General features: G+C 48.0%; 1 protein-coding gene across 3 annotated transcripts in view; it reads left to right on the top strand.

The window, feature by feature from the left end:
* The window catches only part of LOC140187917 (sphingosine-1-phosphate transporter SPNS2-like), a 109,546-nt gene that overhangs the window by 59,025 nt on the left and 24,577 nt on the right, over positions 1-25,944 (top strand). Inside the window, exons 4-11 of one of the 3 annotated variants that reach the window (XM_072243788.1) lie at positions 2,526-2,677; positions 3,294-3,360; positions 12,100-12,242; positions 15,446-15,598; positions 16,421-16,610; positions 21,658-21,723; positions 22,988-23,086; positions 23,692-23,855. In XM_072243788.1, the coding sequence (XP_072099889.1) occupies positions 2,526-2,677; positions 3,294-3,360; positions 12,100-12,242; positions 15,446-15,598; positions 16,421-16,610; positions 21,658-21,723; positions 22,988-23,086; positions 23,692-23,855 (1,034 nt within the window). The remainder of the gene's footprint in view (positions 1-2,525; positions 2,678-3,293; positions 3,361-12,099; positions 12,243-15,445; positions 15,599-16,420; positions 16,611-21,657; positions 21,724-22,987; positions 23,087-23,691; positions 23,856-25,944) is intronic. The other 2 variants (XM_072243789.1, XM_072243790.1) reach the window with 2 other exon arrangements.

Raw genomic sequence — 25,944 nt, 5'->3', positions numbered from 1 at the left:
AAAAAATATGCACAGGTTGACAGAGAGGCCTTGATTCTGGTTTGGGGTGTAAAACATTTCAACCAGACTTGTATGGGAGAGAGTTTACCCTCACTACTGATCATCAATCACTAGTGTTCATTTTGAATCCACAGAAAGATGTTCCACTAACAGCAGTAGCATGAGTATAGAGATGGGCCCTGTTTCTTGGAGGAGACAATTACAAGATCAAATTCAAGAGGCCAACTAATCATGGAAATGCTAATAGATTGTCTTGTTTACCCTTGGAAAAGGCAGTTCCTAGAAATTTTACAAAAGAGGACACTCCTCTTGACATATTCTCCCTAATGCAGATCGGAAGTCTCCCTATTAGAAACATAGAAAACATAGAAAACCTACAGCACAATACAGGCCCTTCAGCCCACAATGCTGTGCCAAACATGTGCTTACTTAGAAATTACCTAGGGTTACCCATAGCCCTCTATGTACCTACCCAGAAGTCTGTTAAAAGACCCTATTGTATCCACCTTCACCACCGTCACTGGCAACCCATTCCACACACTCACCACTCCCTGTGTAAAACAGAATGTACCCCTGACATCTCCTCTGTACCTACTCCCAAGCACCTTAAAACTGTGCCCTCTCGTGCTAGCCATTTCAGCCCTGGGGAAAAAGCCTCTGACTATCCACTATTACGGCAGAGGTGATCCAAGAGGAAGTGAGAAAAGATACCACGTTGACATGACCACCTAAAATGGCTGGAATGTGCAGCAGAAACGACAGTGGAGGCACCCGTGTCAATAATGATTTTTATGTCCAATGTCCTGCTAAAGGTGCACAATGTTTGTTGAACCTTATTTTGTCCTGTTGTGTTACAATATGCTGCCACAACCCAGCATAAAACCCTAATGTCATGAAACAGAATTTCCCCCTCCCCCTCCCCCTTCCCCCCTTCCCCCTTACCCCTCCCCTTCCCCCTTCCCCCTTCCCCCTTCCCCTCCCCCTTCCCCTTCCCCCTTCCCCCCTTCCCCTCCCCCTTCCCCTTCCCCCTCCCTCTCTCTCTCACACTCTTCCCACAACAAAGATAGTGCCTACTAAAAACAGTCAAAATGCATTCTTTACCCACAGGCATTTCCTTGTTACAAAATAATCTAATGGGAGTATTTCTGACACAAGAAAACTAAACCGCGCAAATCTAATTGCAGATTAAAATCATCTATAGGGAATTTATCACCAGAGAAATGTTCATTACAGAGGCAGGGATTTATTCAGTTGTCATATTGAGCCTAAATCACAGAAGTACATGTCTCCGAGCCACTGCACCCTACAGCACAGAAAAAGACTATTCAGTCCAACAGGCTTGTGCTAGCTCTTATGAGAGCTATCCCATTAATCTCCTGTTCCATAGCATGCCAAACAAAACCATACGAGTAAGAGCAGACCATTTGTCCCCTCTCTCATAATCCAAAATTCACTAAGATTATGGTGATCTGCACTGAAGTTTGATGTCTTCATTATGTATCCTTCTAACTTCAATCTCCATTTAATTCACACACCTGACACCTGTGTCCATGCACATTCTGAGCAGTCAGGTCTCAGCCTGAGCACGTTCAGAGGGAGCTGGGGACGAGAGTAACTTCCCCTCTGGCGTTGAATAAAGCAATTCCGTAACTTCACAGAAAGTTTTCATAAAATGCTGGCATCAAAATGTACCAGCGGCATTACCAAAGAATTCACCCACCCTGCGCACTTCCTCCTCTTCTCCCGTCAAGTCGCAGGTACAAAAGCCTGAAAGCATGTACCACCAGACTCAAGGACAGCCTCTACCCCACTGCTGAGCAGTCCTCCAGTACGATAAGATGGACCCTTGTCCTCAAATTGACTTCATTATGACCTTGCACAGTGTTTGCCTGCACTGCACTCCACTTCCTCTGTAACTCTTCTGCATTCTGTTATTTTTTGAGATAGCGTACAGAACAGGCCCTTCTGGCCCTTCGAGCCGTACTGTCCAGCCACCCCTGATTTAATCCTGGTCTAATCATGGGACAGTTTACAATGACAATTAACCTACCGACAGCTGAACGCTGCCGGGACTGTGGGAGGAAACGAGTGCCCAAAGGGATCCCACACATTCCATAGATACAGGGTCCTTATTGATGACGTTGGAATTGAACTCCAAACCCTGACACCCTGAGCTGTAATGACATTATGTTGATCGCTGTGCTACTGTGCACCTCGAGTACCCCTGTACCATCTCAGTGCACTGCTGTGATGAATTGATCGGGAAGAGCAGCCTGCAAGGCACACGTGACAATAATACGTCGATTTACCAGCTTACCAGCTTACCAATTCCTCAGTCCCTTACCTACCATTCCACGCTTGCACGAACAGGTGGACTTTGGTGAAAGATGGCCACCCACTCTGGAAATGCGGTGTTGGGATTTTGGTGGGAGGAACATTGTAACTGTCAGGTAGGAATTCATTGATGGAGAAGTGTTTGATCTCTGTGTCACCCTCATGGGCACTTTCTTTTGCTTACCCCCCAGAATTTCTGGATGTTTCTCGTCTCAAGAGGCTTGGTGGGGTTCGGCGAAGCCAGTTACTCCACGATTGCTCCCACCATCATCGCTGACCTCTTCACCAAGGACACCAGGACCTGCATGCTCTCCTTCTTCTACTTCGCCATCCCGCTGGGAAGGTATCCGTCCATTCTTTGCCCTTCCTCCTCAACATGATTGCTTCCAAGTGGAGACGCACCCCGTCTGTAGAGCCCGTGTTGGGGTGCTGCTCTCGAGAAGGCGGTTGTGACCCCTCTCCGTTAACAGTTGCCGCTGCCCAATGGCTCGATCAGAAGCCAAGTGACTCATTAAACCGTAACGCGACGGTTAAGTCAATGGCCATGGCGTGGGAGAGATGTCACCAAGCCCCTGTGTCCATTGGTGAGCCAGTTATGCTTACCACAATCCAGGAGGTCGAGCATAGCTTTCACCTTTACTGAAATTGCCCCATCGCCACCTCTTGGAGCCCTTCTAAAGTTTGAAAGCTTCAGCAGTCCCACTCATTAGTTCCGGCTGACTGTACCTAACACAGTCATAACTGCCCGGGGTCTGGTGATATCGCTGGGCTGCAGGTTACCTCTCCGAGTGGGTGCGGGGGTGAGCAGTCCTCACTGAGTCAGGGGAGACTCTCCCGAGTCATGCCAGGAGGCTGCGGTGTTACAGCCTGGGCTTGTGGTGTTACGGCCTGGGCTTGCGGTGTGGGGACATGGGTGCTGTAACCTCACTGTAATCATCCTACCTCTCCATCTCTTCCAGTGGGCTGGGATATATCCTGGGCTCCAGCATGACACAGGCATCTGGAGACTGGCACTGGGCACTTCGGGTAAGAGCCATCACCTGTAATGTTCCCCGTGTTTCTGACCGATTTGCATTCCAAATTTGGGAAATATTCTCACTCGCAATCTATGTACTCGAGGTGACCTACTTCTGTGGAATGGGGACGTGTCCTTGTGGAAATGTGGCTCCACTTTCTGTCTGATCTCCCTGTAATGACAGGGAAGCTGCTTCTAAAAAGAGGCTTTCTCCGCTGGGATCCGTTCAGTCCCGGTCAGTGGGAAACTGGGCATGGCTCCAAGATGTAAAAGGAATACTTGCAGAGCTGTGCTGGAAGGGCAGGGAGAGAGAGATGTGGATGTCCTTAGCTGGGCACTCATTCGGGAATGGCTGATCCCGGATTGCGAGCACTGAATCTGTATACAGAACAAACACTTCCCGTGCCTCGGCAGCTGGTAGCTGTCCTGGTTCAGGATAACATCTGATATGGGAATGTGCTCACACACACACACACACACACACACACACACACACACACACACACGTAAATCCTGTATCCTCATGCACACAAACATGTATACAAAGCTATATACACATACGCAGGCACACACACACACACACACACACATATGAAAATCTGTACCCTCAAGGACACATAACTGTCTACAGAGCACTCACAGACACACACTCTCTCTCTCTCTCACTCTCTCACTCTCTCTCTCACTCTCTCTCACAATCTCACACATTCTCACACTCTCTCACACTCTCTCACTCTCTCACACTCTCACTCTCTCACTCTCTCACTCTCACTCTCTCACACTCTCACTCTCTCACTCTCTCACTCTCTCTCACTCTCTCACACTCTCACTCTCTCACTCTCTCTCTCTCACTCTCACACTCTCACTCTCTCACTCTCTCTCTCACTCACACATTCTCACACTCTTACACTCACTCTCTCACACTCTCACTCTGTCATACTCTCACTCTCTTACACTCTCACACTCACTCTCTCACACATTCTCACACTCATACATTCTCACACTGTCTCACACTCTCACTCACCCTCACTCTCTCACACTCACACATTGTCACACTCTCTCACACTCTTACACAGAAACACGTGTCCTCATGCACACGTGCATACATGGCATAAGCATCATGCTAGAGCTCTCAGGATGTCGGCAGTGCTGAGTTGAATGCTGCCAAGTGGGCAGGTCACATTGCCTATACTGAGTTAATGCTAGGTTTGCCACTCGGGAACTAATTACTGGAGCTCCATCCCCTGTCCTAACCTCAGTGGACATAAGTTCTACAGCCAGAGGTGACTGCAGCTCCACCCCTGCCGGAGGGCTCTTTATGAGTTTGTAAGCAGCTGATGCTGAGCTGAACAAGTGTGTAGAGTTCTTTAAAAACAGCTGAGGTTTGAAGAGAGGGGAGGGCCCACTTCCGATTTAGGCTTCAAAGCTCCTACAGTAAGCAATCCCTTGTACACTGCACATGGGATTATTTGTAACCGTTGCCCTCTGAGTGAAGCTTATCCGGGAAAGTGGGGAGAAGATCCTTGGAGTGTTGCCCCTTAGAGGTGGCGGGGGCAATGGAGGAGCTCATAATTGGTAGTAAATTGCCCAGGACATTTAGGGTGGGATTCTACCTAACGTTCAGTGAGCAAGTGTGCAAACTGTCTCTCCTTCATTGAGGGTCAGCACAATGGTGCTGCGGTAAAGCTGCCACCTCTCAACACTAGAGACCTGGGTTCAATGCTGAGCTCGGATAGAATCTGTGTGGAGTTTGTACACACGTGTGCTCTGGTCCCAAAGACCGTAAGACATAGGAGCAGAATTAGCCCGAGTCTGCTTCGCCGTTCAATCGTGGCTGATCCTTTCTTAAAATCTCCTCCTCAGCCCTAGTTCCCAGCCTTCTCCCCATAACCTTTGATGCCATGTCCGGTCAAGAACCTGTCAACCTCTGCCTTAAATACACCCAAAGACCTGGCCTCCACAGCTGCACATGGCAGCAAATTACACAAATTCGCCACCCTCCGGCTGAAGAAATTTCTCCGCATCTCTGTTTTGAAAGGGCGCCCCTCTATCCTGAGGCTGTGCCCTCTTGTCCTAGACTCTCCCACCATGGGAAACATCCTTTCCACATCTACTCTGTCTAGACCTTTCAACAAAACATGTTGTTGAATGCTGTTTGGCTGTAGTAAATTTCCCCCCGTGGTTGGGATTGGTGTGGGATTACAAAGACGGGTAAATGAGTGCTTCATGGTCAGCACAGACTCAGCGGGTTGACGATGTTTTTCCATGCTGGATGAGTCCATGATCTCCATGGAGGGGATTTGAATGTTGGTTGGGGCATAAACCTTGAGGAATCTGGGGAGAGACAGGGGGTGGTAGTTGCTTGGTACAGTGCTAAGGGGCCTTAAAAAGGATCAAAGGTAGTTTTATAAATTGGTAATTCATTATTGTCACATAAGTAAATTAAATTTATTATCAAAGTACATATATGTCGCCATATACAAGCCTGAGATTTGTTTGCTTGTGGACATTCTCAGTAAATCCAAGAACCATAATAGATTCAATGGCAGACCGACCCCAACAGGGCAGACAAACAACCAATGTGTAGTAAACAACAAACTGTGCAAAGGCAAGGGAAAAAATAAATAATAATAATAAGCAATAAATATTGAGAACATAAGACGCAGAGTCTTTGAAAATGAAAATTCATTTTGTATGCCAGACAAACAGGTAATTCCAAACCATAGTTGCATTGACATAGCACAAAGGAACAGAAGTCTCAGAACACATGAGATAGAATCACAGTTGCAGAGGAAATGCCGAGCAGGGAGATAGATAAGGTGCAAAGGCCATGGCAAGGTAGATCATGAGATCAAGAGTTCATCTCTCTTGTACAAGAGGTTCTTTCCTGTACGTATAAGAATCGTACAGCAGTGGGATAGAAGCCGTTCTTGAGCCTGGCGGTATGTGTTTTCAAGCTTTTGTGTTTTATATGATGGAAAAGGGGAGAAGAGAGAAGAACCAGGGTGAGTGGGGACTTTGATCATGTCAAGGCAGCAGAGTGAAGGGAAGGGAGGCGAGTTTCTGTGATGGACTGGGCTTTTTTTATTGATTTGGAAGCACAGTAACAGGCCCTTTCAGCCCAATGATTCTACGCTGCCCAGTTACACACACGTGACTGGTCAACCCGCTAACCTGCCCAGTGACACGCACGTGACTGGTCAACCCACTAACCTGCCCAGTGACATGCAGGTGACTAGTCAATCCACTAACCTGCCCAGTGACACGCACGTGACTGGTCAACCCACTAACCTGCCCAGTGACACGCACGTGACTGGTCAACCCACTAACCTGCCCAGTGACACGCACGTGACTGGTCAACCCACTAATCTGCACGCTTTGAAATGTGCGAGGAAACCCAGGCAGTCATGGGGAGAACGTGCAAACTCCGTACAGACGGTGACGGGGTTGAACCCGGGTCACTGGCTCTCTGAGAGTATTATACTAACTGCCCTGCTAAGCCACAATTCCTTCTAATTTCAGGCAGAGCAGTTGCCACACCATTCTGTTATGCATCCAGATAGGGTGCTTTCTGTGGTGCATCTGCAAAAATTAGTGAGGGTCAATGGGGCCATGCTGAATCATTAAGGGACGTGCCTCACCCGAGTTGCAAGCCATCTCGTTGATGTGTCCCAGGAGTGCCCGTCGCCAGCATGCTCCTGTTTGCTGTGCAGTGCTCCAAGGGCCGTGCTTGGATGGGAGCTGACATGGCACGTGCCACCAACCGAACGCTACATCAGCTGCAATATCCCCTCTAATTTGTAATGACCACTGCACTACAGTCTTGTGCTATGCAATCTTTTGCCTGGTGACAGTAACATGTGCGCACTGAATTTAATATAAAGAGGTATTCATTTTAACAGCTAACAAAACACTGTCAATAAGAACTTTGATTTCCTCTGGGTTTCATTGATTTTGCTCTCGTCTATCTGCACTCTCACAAACCATACGTAGCAGGCCTGTAGCGGGTAATGAAGGATTTTCTTGCCGGAGCTTTTGTAATTTGCTTGCTAAATGATGATTTAAAAAGTCAAGTTTCGAACCATCACTCCACTTCTTCCCGTTTGCAAATTCTCCGGCAACTCTTGCATCGCGACAGTACACACAGGTAACACTAGTTTCTGTATTGCACATTAATATTCTTGTAGCTGTACATTCCTGACCTCATGAGCTTCCAGTGTAGCAGTTTCTACTGTTTCATTAAGCCATTCCCCTTTAAATGAACTAGCAGTTCTTTTACACTTCATGCCCTTTGCTTCTTTGGAATTTGACAGAGTGCATCAACCATTTCTTCAATAAAAACAGTATAAATAAGCCAATTCTAAAATCATCACAAACTCCATGTTGTCAACACCATCCACATCAGAAACCAGAAAAGGAAATGTGATTGTGTACGATTGTGAAATACACTTAACATGCCAACAAGATAGAGGGCGACAACCTTTTGTGCACAGTTTAAATTCCTTTGTGCGCTAGTATTAAAAGATGTGTGTGTGTACGCATACCTGAGAGGGGACACTGATCAGGTGCACTGAGCTGAGCTTTTCCAGGAGACACACAAACAACCTGGAAGTGGCTGTCACTGCCTTTCACCCTGGGAAAAGTCCGTAACCGTGACAAAGACCACATTGTGCGACCGAGTTTCCAGGACCATTTTGGTGTGACAAGCCGCTGATCGCAAGCTGGTGTTTGCTCCTCTCCTCCCACTGCCTTGTCGTGCACGCTGGGGAAGGGGGAGTGTTGGAGGGTGGGAGGAGGTGTTGGCCGAGAGGATGAAGGCACCCACACACTCTGATGGCCATCTCTGTTGAAGCTGCTGTGGAGGATTATCAGGGAAATCGACTAGAAGGCCCTGTTCCAAGCCGTGGATAACTTGCTGTCAAGCTAACACATAAGAGAGTGTTATAACTTAAAAGTCCTTGGCTTGCAGTGATATTACTGCTGTAGTGCAAACTAAATGTTGTTTCATTTCTGCTGATCACAGCCTTCCTTTGCCTTACCTAAAGCTCAGTGCTCCGTGTGAATACATCGGACAAAATGTGAACCTTTCGTTACTGTATTTGTTTATAGGAGGCAGGAACAGGGGCAGCATTTATCCCCATCCAGATAATAGCCCCAGTTTGTAACAATATCAATATCAAAGCACCCAGCAAAAAAAAAGCCCGACACAGGCCTCTCATGGTCTGCGTTGACATTCCCTCCCTCCCAGCATCTTGAATGTGCAAAGGCAGCTAACACCTTCAGTGAGAATCTTCCTTCTCCTTGCACAATGGCACAAGCGATGGCAGTCTCGTTCCTCACGGACCAGCTTCAATTCTCACTTCGCTGTTTCTTGCCCTTCGTCAAGGCTGTTGTTTCAATGCTGAATGAGGGAGTGCTGTGCTGTCAGGGCTGAGAGTTGTAACGCAGGACTGAGGGAGTGCTGCGCTGTCAGGGGTGAGGGTTGTAACGCAGGACTGAGGGAGTGCTGCGCTGTCACGGGTGAGGGTTGTAACGCAGGACTGAGGGAGTGCTGCGCTGTCACGGGTGAGGGTTGTAACGCAGGACTGAGGGAGTGCTGCGCTGTCAGGGCTGAGGGTTGTAACGCAGGACTGAGGGAGTGCTGCACTGTCAGGGCTGAGGGTTGTAACGCACAACTGAGGGAGTGCTGCGCTGTCAGGTGAGGGTTGTAACGCAGGACTGAGGGAGTGCTGCGCTGTCAGGGCTGAGGGTTGTAACGCAGGACTGAGGGAGTGCTGCACTGTCAGGGCTGAGGGTTGTAACGCACAACTGAGGGAGTGCTGCGCTGTCAGGTGAGGGTTGTAACGCAGGACTGAGGGAGTGCTGCGCTGTCAGGTGAGGGTTGTAACACAGGACTGAGGGAGTGCTGCGCTGTCAGGTGAGGGTTGTAACGCAGGACTGAGGGAGTGCTGCGCTGTCAGGTGAGGGTTGTAACGCAGGACTGAGGGAGTGCTGCGCTGTCAGGGCTGAGGGTTGTAACGCAGGACTGAGGGAGTGCTGCACTGTCAGGGCTGAGGGTTGTAACGCACAACTGAGGGAGTGCTGCGCTGTCAGGTGAGGGTTGTAACGCAGGACTGAGGGAGTGCTGCGCTGTCAGGTGAGGGTTGTAACACAGGACTGAGGGAGTGCTGCGCTGTCAGGTGAGGGTTGTAACGCAGGACTGAGGGAGTGCTGCGCTGTCAGGTGAGGGTTGTAACGCAGGACTGAGGGAGTGCTGCGCTGTCAGGTGAGGGTTGTAACGCAGGACTGAGGGAGTGCTGCGCTGTCAGGGGTGAGGGTTGTAACGCAGGACTGAGGGAGTGCTGCGCTGTCACGGTTGAGGGTTGTAACGCAGGACTGAGGGAGTGCTGCGCTGTCAGGTGAGGGTTGTAACGCAGGACTGAGGGAGTGCTGCGCTGTCACGGGTGAGGGTTGTAACGCAGGACTGAGGGAGTGCTGCGCTGTCAGGGGTGAGGGTTGTAACGCAGGACTGAGGGAGTGCTGCACTGTCAGGTGAGGGTTGTAACGCAGGACTGAGGGAGTGCTGCGCTGTCACGGGTGAGGGTTGTAACGCAGGACTGAGGGAGTGCTGCGCTGTCAGGGCTGAGGGTTGTAACGCAGGACTGAGGGAGTGCTGCGCTGTCACGGGTGAGGGTTGTAACGCAGGACTGAGGGAGTGCTGCGCTGTCAGGGCTGAGGGTTGTAACGCAGGACTGAGGGAGTGCTGCGCTGTCATGGGTGAGGGTTGTAACGCAGGACTGAGGGAGTGCTGCGCTGTCAGGGCTGAGGGTTGTAACGCAGGACTGAGGGAGTGCTGCACTGTCAGGGCTGAGGGTTGTAACGCAGGACTGAGGGAGTGCTGCGCTGTCAGGTGAGGGTTGTAACGCAGGACTGAGGGAGTGCTGCGCTGTCAGGTGAGGGTTGTAACGCAGGACTGAGGGAGTGCTGCGCTGTCAGGTGAGGGTTGTAACGCAGGACTGAGGGAGTGCTGCGCTGTCAGGTGAGGGTTGTAACGCAGGACTGAGGGAGTGCTGCGCTGTCAGGTGAGGGTTGTAACGCAGGACTGAGGGAGTGCTGCGCTGTCAGGTGAGGGTTGTAACGCAGGACTGAGGGAGTGCTGCGCTGTCAGGTGAGGGTTGTAACGCAGGACTGAGGGAGTGCTGCGCTGTCAGGTGAGGGTTGTAACGCAGGACTGAGGGAGTGCTGCGCTGTCAGGGGTGAGGGTTGTAACGCAGGACTGAGGGAGTGCTGCGCTGTCACGGGTGAGGGTTGTAACGCAGGACTGAGGGAGTGCTGCGCTGTCAGGTGAGGGTTGTAACGCAGGACTGAGGGAGTGCTGCGCTGTCACGGGTGAGGGTTGTAACGCAGGACTGAGGGAGTGCTGCGCTGTCAGGGGTGAGGGTTGTAACGCAGGACTGAGGGAGTGCTGCACTGTCAGGTGAGGGTTGTAACGCAGGACTGAGGGAGTGCTGCGCTGTCACGGGTGAGGGTTGTAACGCAGGACTGAGGGAGTGCTGCGCTGTCAGGGCTGAGGGTTGTAACGCAGGACTGAGGGAGTGCTGCGCTGTCAGGGCTGAGGGTTGTAACGCAGGACTGAGGGAGTGCTGCACTGTCACGGGTGAGGGTTGTAACGCAGGACTGAGGGAGTGCTGCACTGTCACGGGTGAGGGTTGTAACGCAGGACTGAGGGAGTGCTGCGCTGTCAGGTGAGGGTTGTAACGCAGGACTGAGGGAGTGCTGCACTGTCAGGGCTGAGGGTTGTAACGCAGGACTGAGGGAGTGCTGCACTGTCAGGGCTGAGGGTTGTAACGCAGGACTGAGGGAGTGCTGCACTGTCAGGGCTGAGGGTTGTAACGCAGGACTGAGGGAGTGCTGCGCTGTCACGGGTGAGGGTTGTAATGCAGGACTGAGGGAGTGCTGCACTGTCAGGGCTGAGGGTTGTAACGCAGGACTGAGGGAGTGCTGCGCTGTCACGGGTGAGGGTTGTAACGCAGGACTGAGGGAGTGCTGCACTGTCAGGGGTGAGGGTTGTAACGCAGGACTGAGGGAGTGCTGCGCTGTCAGGGCTGAGGGTTGTAACGCAGGACTGAGGGAGTGCTGCGCTGTCAGGGGTGAGGGTTGTAACGCAGGACTGAGGGAGTGCTGCACTGTCAGGGGTGAGGGTTGTAACGCAGGACTGAGGGAGTGCTGCACTGTCAGGGGTGAGGGTTGTAACGCAGGACTGAGGGAGTGCTGCACTGTCACGGGTGAGGGTTGTAACGCAGGACCAAGTGGGTGCTGCACTGTCAGGTGTGTGTTGTTATGCTGGCACAAAGGCCCAGGCAGATTCTCCTGCTTCCTTGTGCTTTATTGTCACAAACCCTCTCGCAACCCAACCAACAGCACAATTTCTATTATATTTGCTGTAATAATGTTTGAAAACTGGTTTTATAGCACTAAAGTATATATATTTTCCAGTAATTCTTTAACTATTTTAATGGTTCAGTGAATGCCAAGTTTAATTAAAACCCATCGAGTGTGGAATGCAAGGTGCAGCCCACTACGGTTCAGTCTGCAGAGCACTCAGCTTTTCCCGTCTCCTGTAAATGATGGGTGATACAGGGACTCGGAGTCGTCCTTTGGCAGGGGTGTGTCAAGGCAAATGCCTTCTAGGTGCGTGGTGTTTCAAACTCCGTGCCGTGTTCTGTTTGTTCTTTGACTTCCAGCTCCAACCGGAATTTGTCTCCAAACAGGTGACTCCAGCCATGGGTTTTGCAGCCGGGAGCCTCATCATCCTACTGGTGCCCGAGCCGAAGAGAGGGGCAGCCGACCAGCATCAGGTCCAGCTCAGGGCCAGCACGTCCTGGAGCAAAGACATGAAGGCCGTCATTAAGATGTAAGTGACTGCATTGGGCGCCACGTTGTTGTGGGATCTGGGTTCACTTTAATGCAACCTCAGAGAACAGGACACGGAACACAGAACACAGGACACGGAACACAGAACACAGGACACGGAACAGTGGACATGGAACACTGGACACAGGACACGGAACATGGGATACAGAACAGTACGGCATGGGAACAAGTCCTTCAGCCCACGATGTGTGTGCTGAACGTAATGTCAAATTTCTGCCTCCACATGATCCATATCTGTCCATTCCCTGCATATTCATGTGACTATCTGAAGGCCTTTTAAATACCACTGTCCTATCTGCTTTCACCACAATCTCTAGCAGTCACTCCAGACACACAACACTCTTTTCAAAAAAAAACTTGCCTTTACACCCCCTATAAATTTTCCCCCTTAACGTTAAATACTCGTCGTATAGTATTTGTAAATTCCACCTTGGGGAAAAGGTTCTGACTACTGACCCTGTCTATGCCTCTCGTAACTTTGGAAACCTCCGTCAGGTCTCCGCTTCGCCTCCAGTGGCGCAGAGGAAACAGCCCGAGCTCTCCTTGTCGCATGCTCCCTCTAATGCAGGCCACTGCAACCTCTCCAGAGCCTCCACATCTTACCCGCAATGGGGCAACCAGAACTGCAACTGGATCTGAAAGATGGAATGGTGCGGACTCTGCTGGGACACCACGTAGAAAGCCTCTGAACACGGAGGGAAGCTCTCATTTACACCAGGGCCTCTCCACTGCTCCGAGGAGGCTGAGAGAGAGAGAACGAGATTTGGCATAAACACAAGATTTTCAGTCCTGATGAAGGATCTCAGCCTGAAACGTCGACTGTTGATTTCTTTCCAGAGATTTGGCATATCTTTGTTCGGGACTGGGTGAGAGGCTGGCACTGTTTATCACCCACCCTCATTTAGCCATGAGGAACGACTCCCCTTCTTGATGCACAGCGGTCCACACGGCGAAGGCTCTCCTTACAGAGCTGGTGGGAGGGAGGTCCGAGGTGTAGATGCAGAGGTGACGGAGAAGCAGTCTCACCCATAGTGGTTGGAGCTCGTTACTTGAAAAATGTCCAAGTAGCCATTTGAGTCAGCTAGACGTAGAAGGCTAGGGATCAGTGCTGGTGGATGAGATGGATACCAGAGGGTGCCGGCTGGTTAGCATGGATGAGTTGGGCCAAGTGTCCTCCTTCCCGGCTATGATTCTCTTTCTGAGGGCATGCTGCCCAACTAGGGGCAGAGTCCCTTAACAAGATGCTAATGTTGGGTTGGATCCATCTCCACACAGTTCTGTGAAGAATTTGGCATTACTCTGATAATCTGCGATCGATTGTTCAGAAAATCTGATGGTTCAGCATCTTGCCCTTTTGGTGACATTTCCTTTTAAGCTCACAGGAGCCTTGTTCCCACACTCACTTTAGAGCTGCCTGTCACACAATGTTGTGTCAGACTAACCAAACTCGTAATTGAAAGCCGAACTAATTCCTTCTGCCTGGACAGTGTCCATATCCAAAACAACCCACACAAAATGCTGGAGGAATTCAGCAGGTCAGGCGGCATCTATGGAAATGAATAGACTGTTGACATTTCAGGATAAGACCCTTCTTCAGGACTAAGAGGGAAGTGGGAAGATGCTAGAATAAAAAGGTGGGGGGAGGTTGAAGGAGGCTAGCTGGGGAACAGTTGGGGGGCAGCAGATATCGCTGAGGGGAAGCACTGAGAAAGGGTTTCACTGAACTCGCCTCGAAAAGAAGATTTAAACTTCTTCAGGGGAGGCATCCCTCGAGGAGTCTTTGCACTGGAGCAGTAAATCATAACCAGGAGAGATTCTGTAGCTGCCGGAACACACACAAAATGCTGAAGGAACTCAGCAGGTCAGGCAGCATCTGTATCCCTATCCCTCCATTCTCTGCATATTCATGTGCCTGTCTGAGTGCCTCGTAAATGCCTCTATCATGTTTACCTGGCTTCCACTAGTTTGAGGATCTCACGTGGTCTGTACATACTGGCTGTGTGGTGAAAAAGACACAACAGCGCCTCTTTCACCTCAGACAGTTGAAGAGGTTTGGTGTGGGCCCCCAAATCGTAAGAACTTTCTACAGGGGCACGATTGAGAGCATCTTGACTGGCTGCATCACTGCCTGGTATGGGAACTGTACTTCCCTCAGTCGCAGGATTCTGCAGAGTGTGGTGTGGACAGCCCAGTGCCTCTGTCAATGTGAACTTCCTACTATTCAGGACATTTACAAAGACAGGTGTGTGAAAAGGGCCTGAAGGATCATTGGGGACACAAGTCACCCAACCACAAACTGTTCCAGCTGCTACCATCCGGGAAATGGTACCACAGCATAAAAGCCAGGACCAACAGTCTCCAGGACAGCTTCTTCCACCAAGCCATCAGTCTGATTAATTCACGCTGATGCAATTGTATATCTATGTTATATTGACTGTCCTGTTGTACATACTATTCATTACAAATTACTATAAATTGCACCATTGCACATTTAGATGGAGACATAATGTAAAGATTTTTACTCCTCTTGTATGTGAGGGACGTAAGTAATAAAATCAATTCAATCTCCATTGCCACCACCCCATGTAAAACGAAACTTGCACGCGCACCTCCTTTCAGCTTGACCCCTCTAGTATTAGACATTTCGACCTAGGAAAACGTTACTGGCTATCAAATCTAGTTTTGCTTTTATAACCTTTTAAACCTCTATCAGATCTCCTCTCAGCCTCTGCCGTTGTAGAGAAAATTACCCAGGTTTGTCCAGCCTTCAGATCCGAGCAACATGCTAGAAAAACCTCTTCTTGTACAAGGAGAAGAGAAGTGCATTAAGATATTTATTGGAATAGTATCCAATGAGCCAAGAAATCTGCTAGTCCATCACCGTCAAAGTGCTGGATTATTGGATGTTCCTGTACTTTGAGGGTCAGAGGAGCTTTCCTGCCTGTCCGGTTCAATATTAAGTCCACAAGTAACATCACTAACACAGACTCCTTGGTTGACAACATATCACCATCTGTGGGAGCTTGCTGTGCACAACATCCGCGCGTGGTGAGGATGACTGCGTGATGTGCTGTGTTGATTGTCCACCTTTGTCCGACGGACAGAACGTGTTGTAAACAGAGAATTCCAGTACAGTTCATTGCCCGTCTGATTCTAACACCCCATTGTCTCTCCTTCCCACAGACCAAGCTTCGTGTTCTCCACACTGGCCTCGGCCTCGGTGTCCTTTGCCACTGGGGTGCTGGGGATGTGGATCCCCCTCTACCTGTTCCGCGCAGAGGTGGTGCAGAAGAACATCGAGCCCTGCACTGTGGAGCCCTGCAGCGGCAGAGACAGGTGAGGTCGCTGTGGGAGCAGGCGGGGCCAGTCCCACTGAGGTTCCCTGATGCCAGTCGGCAGCTGATGACCTGCCTCAGGGGGGACACAGTTCCAGAGCCCTAACCTCCACCAACTGAAGTGCTGGAAAGATGTGGGCTTGTTACTTATTTCCTGCCTCACCACCACGTGGACACACAGTGAACGGGCACCAATGGGCAAGGCTGGCCGCGGGGAATTAGGCACTGGCCAAGTCAACATGGGGAATCCATGATCCCACTCCTTTATCTGCCCAGGACCCCTCCACCAGCTCTGGAGGGACTCAGCAGGTCAGGCAGCATCTATGGAGGGGAATAAACAGTCAACGTTTCAGGCCAGGACCTTTCACCAAGAATAAGAAGGGGGGAGGGAGAGGGGTAATAGGTGATAGGAGAGACCAGGTGAGGGGGAAGGAGTCACCTCCTTCTGGTTCCCCACCTCATTCCTTTTATTCCATGGTCCACTGTCCTCTCCTATTGGATTCCTCCTTCTCCAGCCTTTTCTCTCTCCCACCTACCCCTCCCAGCTTTTCACATCCACCATCCAGACAGATCAGTTCATTACAACAGTGTACTGAGAGGGAAAACAGTAAAATAATACAGAATAAGGAACAGCAGCAAGTACAGATATAGCAAGGGAGCAGTGCGGGTCGACAATAAGGCACAAGGACGTAATGGGGCAGATTGTGAAGCCAAGAGCTCATCTTGTTATACAAGACGGAACTAGGAACTTTGTAGACCTGACGCCAGTTGAGGTCTATGATGAACTGTTACTAACGTGGTCTGGCCACTCTTTCTCTTCCAGTCTGATATTTGGCGCAATTACCTGTGTCACTGGGTTCCTGGGACTGATTGTGGGGGTGGCAGCAACGCGGTGGTATCGTACAAAGAGCTCGCGAGCCGATCCCCTGGTCTGTGCGTTTGGAATGCTCAGCTCGTCCATATTCATCAGCCTGATCTTCGTGTTCGCCCGCTTCAACATTGTGGGAGCCTACGTGAGTATAACCTGTGCTTCCGCAGCCTCGGTGTGACATAAATCCCTTACATGTTTTTTTCCAGAAGACCCTGTGAATGTTCTTGACCCACATGTTATTAAAAGAAACATTGGGTGCACGGGAAGTTTGTGGGGTTGAGTAACTACCTGATGACCAGGTATAACAAGGAGAGCCCCGCACTTCAAGGCAGCCCTGATGATCAGAGGTTGACCACCTCACCAGCAATGTCCATGAGTGAAAACAAAACTTGCGTTGGCATATAGCACCATTCATAAAGAATAGAGGGATGGAATGGCATGGCACAGGAACAGAGATTATGGCCTGTGATATCTGTACAACCAAAATGGAAAATTACACTAAACCTTTGATCCCTGTATGTTCATATACCTGTTTAGTTGTCACAACTGTGTATTTTTCCATCACTACACCTAGTAGCAGTTTATAGGTACCTACCACTCTCTGTATAAAAACAGAACTTGCCTTATATATCCCCTTTAAACATTGCCTCTCACCTTAAAGCCACATCTTCTCGTGTTAGAGTCTGGGGAGATGACTCTAGCTAACTCTCCTATCTACGCCTTTTGTAATTTTATAAACCTCTATCAACCTCTGATGCCCCAGAACAAATAATGGAAGTTTGCCCAACCTCTCACCATAGCTAATATATTCCATTCCAGGTAACAGCCTGGTGAACCTCTCCAAAGTCCCAGCAACTTTTTGTAATGCAGTGACCAGATCGGAACGCAATGTTTCAAATGTTGTCTTAACCAAAGTTTTGTCCAGCTGTAACATGACTTGTCAACATTTACACTCAATGTCCATTTATAATCAATACCCTGCACCTTTTTAATCACCCTATCTGCTTGTGATGTCACTTGCAGGGAGTCATACACTTCCACCCCAAGATCCCTCTGTACAATAATGCTCCTGAGGGTCCTGCCATTTACTGAATACTTTTTTCTCACACTTGACCTCCTACAGAGCATCTCTTCACATTTGTCTCAATTAATCTCTATCTGTCATTTCTCTACTCATATTTATAACTGATTTATAACCTGCTGAACACTTTCACAACCTTCGTTATCCACAACTCTGCCGAATTTACTAATTAGCCCACCTATATTTCTGTTCGAGTCATTTATACTTGAAAACAATACTATATTTTATATAAGAAAAATGTAATAATATGATTTCTCTCTTTATATAATATAAAGAGAAAAAAAGAAATAATAATAATAAATGAATAAGCAATAAATATCAAGAACATGAGAAGAAGAGTCCTTGAAAGTGAGTCCAGTTCGGTGGGAACAGTGCAGTGACAAGGCAAGTGAAGTTATCCCCTCTGGTTCAAGAGCCTGATGGTTGAGGGACAATACTGTTCCTAAAGCTGGTGGTGCAAAGTCCCAAGGCAGCTGTACCTTCTTGCTGATGGCAGCAGCGTGAAGAGAGTGTGACCTGGATGGTAGGGGATCTTGGTGATGGATGCTGCTTTACTGTGACAGCACTCTGCGTAGATGTGCTCAGTGCTGGAGAGGGTTTTTACCAGTGAAAGACTGGGCTGTATCCTCTACTTCTTATAGGATTTTCCATTCTAGAGCATTGCTGTTTCCATACACAGGCTGTGATGCAACCAGTCACTATGCTCTCTACCGCATATCAATAGAAGGTTGTCCGAGTTTTAGATGACACGCCAAACCTTCGCAAACTCTTTAAGAAAGTAGGGGCGCTGCCATGCTTTCTTTGTAATGGCACACACATGCTGGACCGAGGATCTAGGGCAAATCCTCTGAAATCAGAACACTGGGGAATTTAAAGTTGTTGGCCCTCTCCACCTCTGATCCCTCATTGAAGACTAGTTCAAGGACCCCAGTTTCTTTCTTCTGGTCAATAATCATCTCCTTGATCTTGCTGAGGTGAGAGGTTGATATTGTGGTGGCACTCAGTCAGATTTTCATTCTCCCTCCTAGATGCTGTTTCATCACCTGCCTTGATTCAGCCAGTAGTCAGTGGTGCAGTTGGCAGATCTAATTATGACATTGGAGCTGTGCTTAGCCTCACAGTCATAAATGTAAAACAAGCAGTGCAGGGGCTAAGCTCACAGCCTTGTGGTGCACCGGTGCTGATGGAGATCGTGGAGGAGATGTTGTTGCCAGTCCGAACTGACTGGAGTCTGGAAGTGAGGAAATGGAGGATCCAGTTGGACAAGGAGGTCTTGGAGCTTATGGATTAGTTTTAAGGGGATCGTGTTATTGAATGCCGAGCTGCAGTCAATGAAGAGCATCCTGGTGTATGCACTTTCACTATCCAAATGTTCCAGGGTAGTGTGGAGAGTCAATGAGATGGTACCTGCCGTTGACCTGTTGTGACGGTAGGCAAATTGGAGCGGATCCAAGTCACTTCTCAGGCAGGAGATGATATATTTCATCACCAACCTCTGAAAGCGCTTCATCACTGTGGAAGTAAATCAAGTATCTATCTATCTAATAAAGATAAAAGAGGGCTTCAGGTTATTCTGCCTGCATGGTTCATTGAGAAGAATTCTCACCTCTGAGTCACTGTGTTGTGGGATCAGGGTCAGAGTGCCCAATCTGCATTGACATCAGTCGGAGTGTAGCACTGACCATCAGTCAGGAGAAATGTTAACTGCAGGCCTCACTACTTTCTCAGATAGCTGGCATTGCGCTGCTTTGAAGAACATGGGACTTATTCCTGATATCCTGGTCAATATTTTTCAATGTCATTGAAAGGGCTTGGCGCCTTCAGTGAGAAGACCTGTATAAATAAAAGTTGTTTTGTCTGTTTTTCAAACCCTTCTTCCTTTTGTCTCTTTCCTCTTGAAACACCATCGCTATGGAGATAACTAATGACCTCTGATCCTGACAGAAGTCTCACTCAGAATGTCAGCTTGCTCAGCCCCTTCAGAGGAGCAAGCTGACTGGCTGAGGGATCCCAGCATTTTCTCTTTGTCTAAAAAATTTCAGAACAAACCTTTAATAAACTTTCTAGATAATGCTCGAGATTAAAGGAAGTACCCTGAGATTTATGAGGATGTTTTGATTAAACTGCTGACAAGTATTACAAATGGCTAGTTATTGTGTTCTGAGTAACCTCTGTCAGATCTGAGACGGAGTCACAACCTGTAGAAATAGTTCATGATGTTGCTGGATAGTTCCGGAAGATTGCTTCCAACCATGTGACATCTCCATTTCCCGCATTGCTGTTTTTTTGAGATTCCCTGATGACAAGTACTAAATGTATTTAGAGATTTTGCAGTTTGAGATAGATTGTCTCAGAGAAACATAGAAAACCTACAGCACAATACAGGCCCTTCAGCCCTCAAAGTTGTACCGAACATGTCCCTACCATAGAAATTACTAGGGTTACCCATAGCCTTCGATCTTTCTAAGCTCCATTTACCTATCCAAAAATCTCTTAAAAGACCTTATCGTATCCGCCTCCACCACCGTTGCTGGCAGCTCATTCCACGCACTCACCACTCTGTGTAAAAAAACTTACCCCTGACATCTCCTTTGTACCTACTCCAAAACACCTTACACCCATGCCCTCTTTAGGCAGCCATTTCAGCCCTGGGAAAAAGCCTCTGACTATCCACACGATCAATGCCTCTCATCATCTTATACATCTCTATCAGGTCACCTCTCATCCTTCGTCGCTCCAAGGAGAAAAGGCCGAGTTCACTCAACTTATTCTCATATGGCATGCTCCCCAATCCAGGCAACATCCTTGTAAATCTCCTCTGCACCCTTTCTATGGTTTCCACATTCTTCCTGTGGTAAGGCGACCAGAACTGAGCACAGTACCCCAAATAGTCTTGTCTGAGAATATTTAGCCCAACCAGTTCTAGGAATCTCTGGGAAAAGTGTCAGAGGTGTTCATATTGTCTGTGTAGCCTAGATTGAATGCAAAGGACCTGGAAGTGAGTGTGTTACACGTGGACCTCTCTACCATCTATCCCAATGTGGATGAGACACATGACATGATCAGGACACATTACTGAACACAGGTAAAGGATGCTTTGAAGGATAAAAGCTCCTCAAATAATTGACTATTCACCTCTGAAGAAATACTTCCAAGGCACTAGGAATCATCTTCCCGATGGTTGAAGCTTCTGTTGCTTCAGTCAGGTGATAATTAAATTGTGAGGCGGAGTTCTATTTTCCTGGATCTGTCACGCGATGCTCACCATCAAGGGAACCACACAATCTGGATTTTGGGTGCTCAGAGTTGGTGGCTTTTCCTTGCAGTTTATGAACGTGGCTGTTTGAAGAATGAACATGGTTTGCACTTTTTAATAGAATGGCAGAGATTTACAACGCAAGGAAGAATGGCAGAGACTTACAACACAAAGAAGTTCTTTGGCCTGTTACACTGTGGGTTTCATGAAACTGTCCCTTCTCTTGCCTGCTCCAATTCTCTTGTAATTTGTTACTTTTGAATTGTCCGTTTTCTGTTTAGAGGTTGTTGCAAACTCAGCTTACCCTGTTTTTCAATCTGCGCAACCTGCCTTGAGTTTCTTTATAAATTTGAGATTGGTGATTTTTGTATTCCAGCTACAAATAACTAACAATAGGATCTACTGTTTAGCAAGATCACATTGCCTGTTAAGCTTTAACGTGAGGAGCTTGTTGTCAACAGTTTACTAAAATAAGTCTTAGGTAAGAAATATTGTCTCTGAATTTGGAGTAAAAGTGAACTCAGTGTGCAGAAACCAACTTTTTATCACCTATCTGCCAACCTTCTTCCTTTTCCTGAGATTAGATTTGGCTGTTAGGTCAGTTAACAGGAACAAGTGGTCTTCTGTCTGACTGGACCTCCTGCTTGACAATTCCACTGTTCACCTACACTCTCCCAGTCTGAGTAAACTCCCCGTTAATTTACAACTGATGTGAAACTCATGAATTGAAAATCAAGTGTCCTCATGTCCCAAGGCTTCCGGTAATTACTGATGTTAAATTTTAATCATTTTTGCACAATGTGTTATCAGTTTTTCTGCTGAAATCAAATCATGAGTTTTCTCTCTTCACAGCTGTGTATATTTATAGGAGAAGTACTCCTCTTCTTGAACTGGGCCATCACAGCAGACATCCTCATGGTAAGTGTTTGAACGAGTTTTACATCTTCTCTTGGCTAAACCCACTTGTCTCCCCTGCTGAAAATGATGGTCCCCTGAAAGGAAAGCTGGAGTGGAAACTTTTCACTCTCTGCTCTGTCCACCAGCAGCCCGTGCCCTGATAGTGTTCATCGTCAGAGGCTTTACTTGGCTTGTTAGATGCTATGGTTACATCACACAACCCAGAGAACGTGAATGCAAATCCCACCACGATACTTTGGGAACTTGAGTTTGGTTTGTGAAACCTGGGTGGAAGTTGTTGATTTCATTAAACTGTCCATGTATCCGACAGAATGTTGTAAAAACAAACCAATGTTCCTATGGAGAAGGTCCCCTACTGTCCAGCCTATACCTGTCATTGGCTGCTTGCTCTCATGTGTAACTGCAAAATGAAGCCAGCACAATCGTCTCAGAGAGTGCCCAGTAAAACTCCAATTATCCAGCATCTAATTGTTTGGAAATGTTGATGGTTTAGCATCTGAGTCTGAAATGTGAGCTGTAGTTGTACATGGGGTGTGCAGTCAGCATCAGGGTTGGGGTGTGGCTGCTGCTGGGCCTGGGGCACAGAACACTGCGAATGTTGGCAGGGCTCCATTTCATTCAACTGTATTCAGTTCACTTAAAGCCTTATTCAATGGTTGTGTAATATGTAAAGAATGGGGAATAAAAGGGTGTTTGGGCATGAATCGTAGCATCCAATACTCTGGAACTTCTGCCAGCTGGCAACAGCAAAGGTGCTGGGTTACTGGAGATTTACTGTAGAGATGGCCCCCAGGTGCAGTTGTCCAGCTTATGGAAAATCACCCTTACAGAATTCACAATTCACTGCTAAAATATCTGGACACAGAATCAAATTTGCTATCACAGAAAAAATAAACACAATTATTTATCTAACTTGCACTCCTTGACACGCATGTTGACGATGTAGATAGAAGTCGTGATGCAACCCTTCTGCTAGAAACACAACTCCCTGTAGCGTACGGGTTGCCCTGTAACCAGTGTAAGTCTATTGCTTGCGATAAGCTGATACCTTCACAACAGTGAAGAATGCGTGGTCCTGGGGAATGAGCCAGTGAACTAACCACAGCAGTCCTTACCCTGACCCCACTTCTTAATTCAATTGGCAATTGGATTCTGAGATTCAGATCATCTGACTGATGCTGAACCTTATATGGAGGTTCCTTGAAACCCTGAGTGATTTTACTGTTACATCTTCCTTCTGGTAACTTTGACTCTTCATTCCTAGTACGTTGTCATCCCGACTCGCCGCTCAACAGCTGTGGCCTTGCAGAGTTTCACCTCTCACCTGTTTGGCGACGCGGGGAGCCCCTATCTAATAGGTGTGGTAAGTACAGTGTGTGCTTGGCACTGACTTCCCCCATAAGAGGTGGTGTCAGTGAGTCAGAGCATGGTGTGGCAGCGGGTAGTGCTGCTGCTTCATAGCTCCACTAACCCAAGTTCGACCCTATCCTCTACTACTGTCTGTGTGGAGTTTTCCTGTCACTGCAGGGGTTGCTCTGGCTTCCAAAAGATGTGCAGCTTTGTGAGTTAATTGGCCGTTGTAAATTACCCCTCGTTCATAGGCGGACAGTGGAATCTGGTGGGTGGTTGTAGGAACGTGGGGAAGTAGATTACAGGGAAAATTCATGGGAGAATGGGATTGCTCTGTGACCCAGCATAGACCTGAAGGGCTGACAGATTGCTTTCCGTGTTTTAAGACACAATCTAATAATACCTTTTCTAGCAAAGAAGTAGAGAGGTTGCTGAAGGAAGAGCCTCCAGCACATCCAGAAGGAGCAGGTTTCTGCTCTTAGTCCAAGGCAACCCTCCCTCCATTGTATAGTTACTTCTGGTGGTCACTCAGTTTCCCAAGGAGGTCAATCTTCCAGTGTCTCCCTTTGCTCCTTGACATCTCCATCATGTTTGAAGTCTTCTCTCTTGTCTCCCTAGATCTCAGACGTCATCAGGCAGAGTAAGCCCGATTTAGACCTGTGGGAATTCCTCAGCCTGGGCTATGCTCTCATGCTGTGCCCATTCGTCATTGTCCTCGGAGGGACCTTCTTCCTGGCCACAGCCCATTACATTGTACATGACCGGAACAGAGCAAATCAACAGTGAGTACAGATCCTTTTAGCTCTTGGCTGCAGGAGGCTAAGAGGCTCTGCTTTTGCTAATGAGCCTCAATTCTGTGTGACCTTGACCTTCCATTATAATAAAAATAGAGAAGTGTTGCAAATACTCAGCAGGTCAGGCAGAATCTGATGTCATTGACCTGAGGTGTTGGGTCAGTCTTTCTCTACAGATGCTGACTGACCTGCTGAGTGTTTCTAACAGCATGTTATATTTTTATTTCAGATTTTAAGCATCAGCAGTTTTGAAAAAGGATCTAGTGCTTTCACAACATATATGACGAATAAACTCTCTCGGGCTTCCAGCCGGGTACAAGTATAGGTTATAACCGATGTTTTAATGACAAACTCTGCCATGAAAATAGGAGAGTTTGTCATCAAAACACTAGTTATAATTGATACCTGTACTCGGCTGGAAGCCCGAGAAGAGTTGATTCATCTGCAGTTTTGTATTTGCCAATAACTATACTCTTCTGCTCTTCACGCTGCTTTCGTGTGCTGATTCATGGAGTCAGCCTATGGATCAAAATTCCCCTCTGTCTCTTGCTTTAAAAGGCTGGGATGCATGCTTGAGATAATGAAACTACTTCACCAGAGAGGGCTTCCCAACTGAGGCTGACATGGCCTCATCTAATACCCATATGCTCAGCTGGTTCTTTGGCTGTGGCTGATAGCGTGAACTATTGACACTCTATTGCACAGTGGCACAGCTGGCAGAGTCACTGCTTCCCTGCTCCAGGATCCTGGGTTTGATCCTGACCTCTGTGTGCGGTGTGCACGTTCTCCCAATGGCTGTGTATGTTTCCTCAGCATGCTCTGGTTTCTTCCTACATACCAAAGACTTGTAAATTAGATTAATTGACCACTATAAATTGCCACCAATTTGTAGGTGCGTGGTGGAATCAGAGGGGGTGGAAAAGAATAAAATAGGTTTGAAATGACTAGGGTAGAAATGGCCAGGTGACATTGGCATTGTGTACCAGACATGTTTGCTAAGCCTACACAAAAAATGCTGGGAGAATTCAGTGGGAGGGACCTAGACAGTTGATATTTTATGAAGTCATAGAGCACTACAGCACAGAAGCATACCCTTCAGCCCATCTAGTCTGTGATGAACTATAATTCTGCTTAGCCCCATCAACCTATGTCTGGACCATAGCCCTCCATACCTTTCTCATTTATCCAAATTATTTCTAAGTGTTGAAATTGAACCTACATCCACCACATCCACTGGCAGTTCATTCCTCACTCTCACCACCCTCTGAGTGAAGAAGTTCCTCCTCATGTTTGCCTTAAACATTTCACCTTTCACCCTTAACTCTGCAGCACCCCTTTCATATCCTCAGTGAACTCTTGTATGAACGTGCCAATTTCTCTTTCATGCCCACAATCATGTCTAGGGCATTAAGATATGTTACAGGGAGCCTGTGGCTGAATCCTAAGTTCTGTGAAACCCAGCTGGTAACTGATCTAGCTACAAAAACACCCCAAAATCCTTCATTTCCTGTACTGGGCTCGCCACACTATCTTTGATTCCAGGATTCCTTTCCATCTCCCCGAGTTAAGGAGAAAGAGGAATTAAGTCTAGTTTGCCATTAGCACAGACGTGGCTCTACTGCCTTTAGAGTTTGTGAAGATTTGGCATGGCACCTAAAACTTTGATAAACCTCTACAGATGTGTGGTGGAGAGTGCATTGCCTGGTTGTATCGCAGCCTGGTATGGAAACACCAATGCCCGTTAATGGAAAATGCTACAAAAAGTGATGGATATGGCCTTGTCCATCATGGCTAAAGCACTCCCCACCACAGAGCACATCTACACAGAGCGCTGTCGCAGGAAAGCAGCATCCATATCAAGGACTCCCGCCATCCAGGTCATACGCTCTTCTTGCTGCTGCCATCAGCAAAAAGTTACAGGAGCCTCAGAAACCACACCATCAAGTTCAGGAACAGTTATTATCCCTCAGCCATGAGGCTCTCGAACCAGAGGGTGCAATGTCACTTCTCCCACCACTGAACTGTTCCCACAATCTATGGACTTACTTTCAAGGACTCTTCGTCTTATGTATTTACT

The sequence above is a fragment of the Mobula birostris genome, chromosome 25, assembly GCF_030028105.1.
Source record: "Mobula birostris isolate sMobBir1 chromosome 25, sMobBir1.hap1, whole genome shotgun sequence".
Lineage (NCBI taxonomy): Eukaryota > Metazoa > Chordata > Chondrichthyes > Myliobatiformes > Myliobatidae > Mobula > Mobula birostris.
The sequence above is the reverse complement of the archived record's forward strand: the minus strand, read 5'-3'. Positions and strand labels throughout refer to the sequence as shown.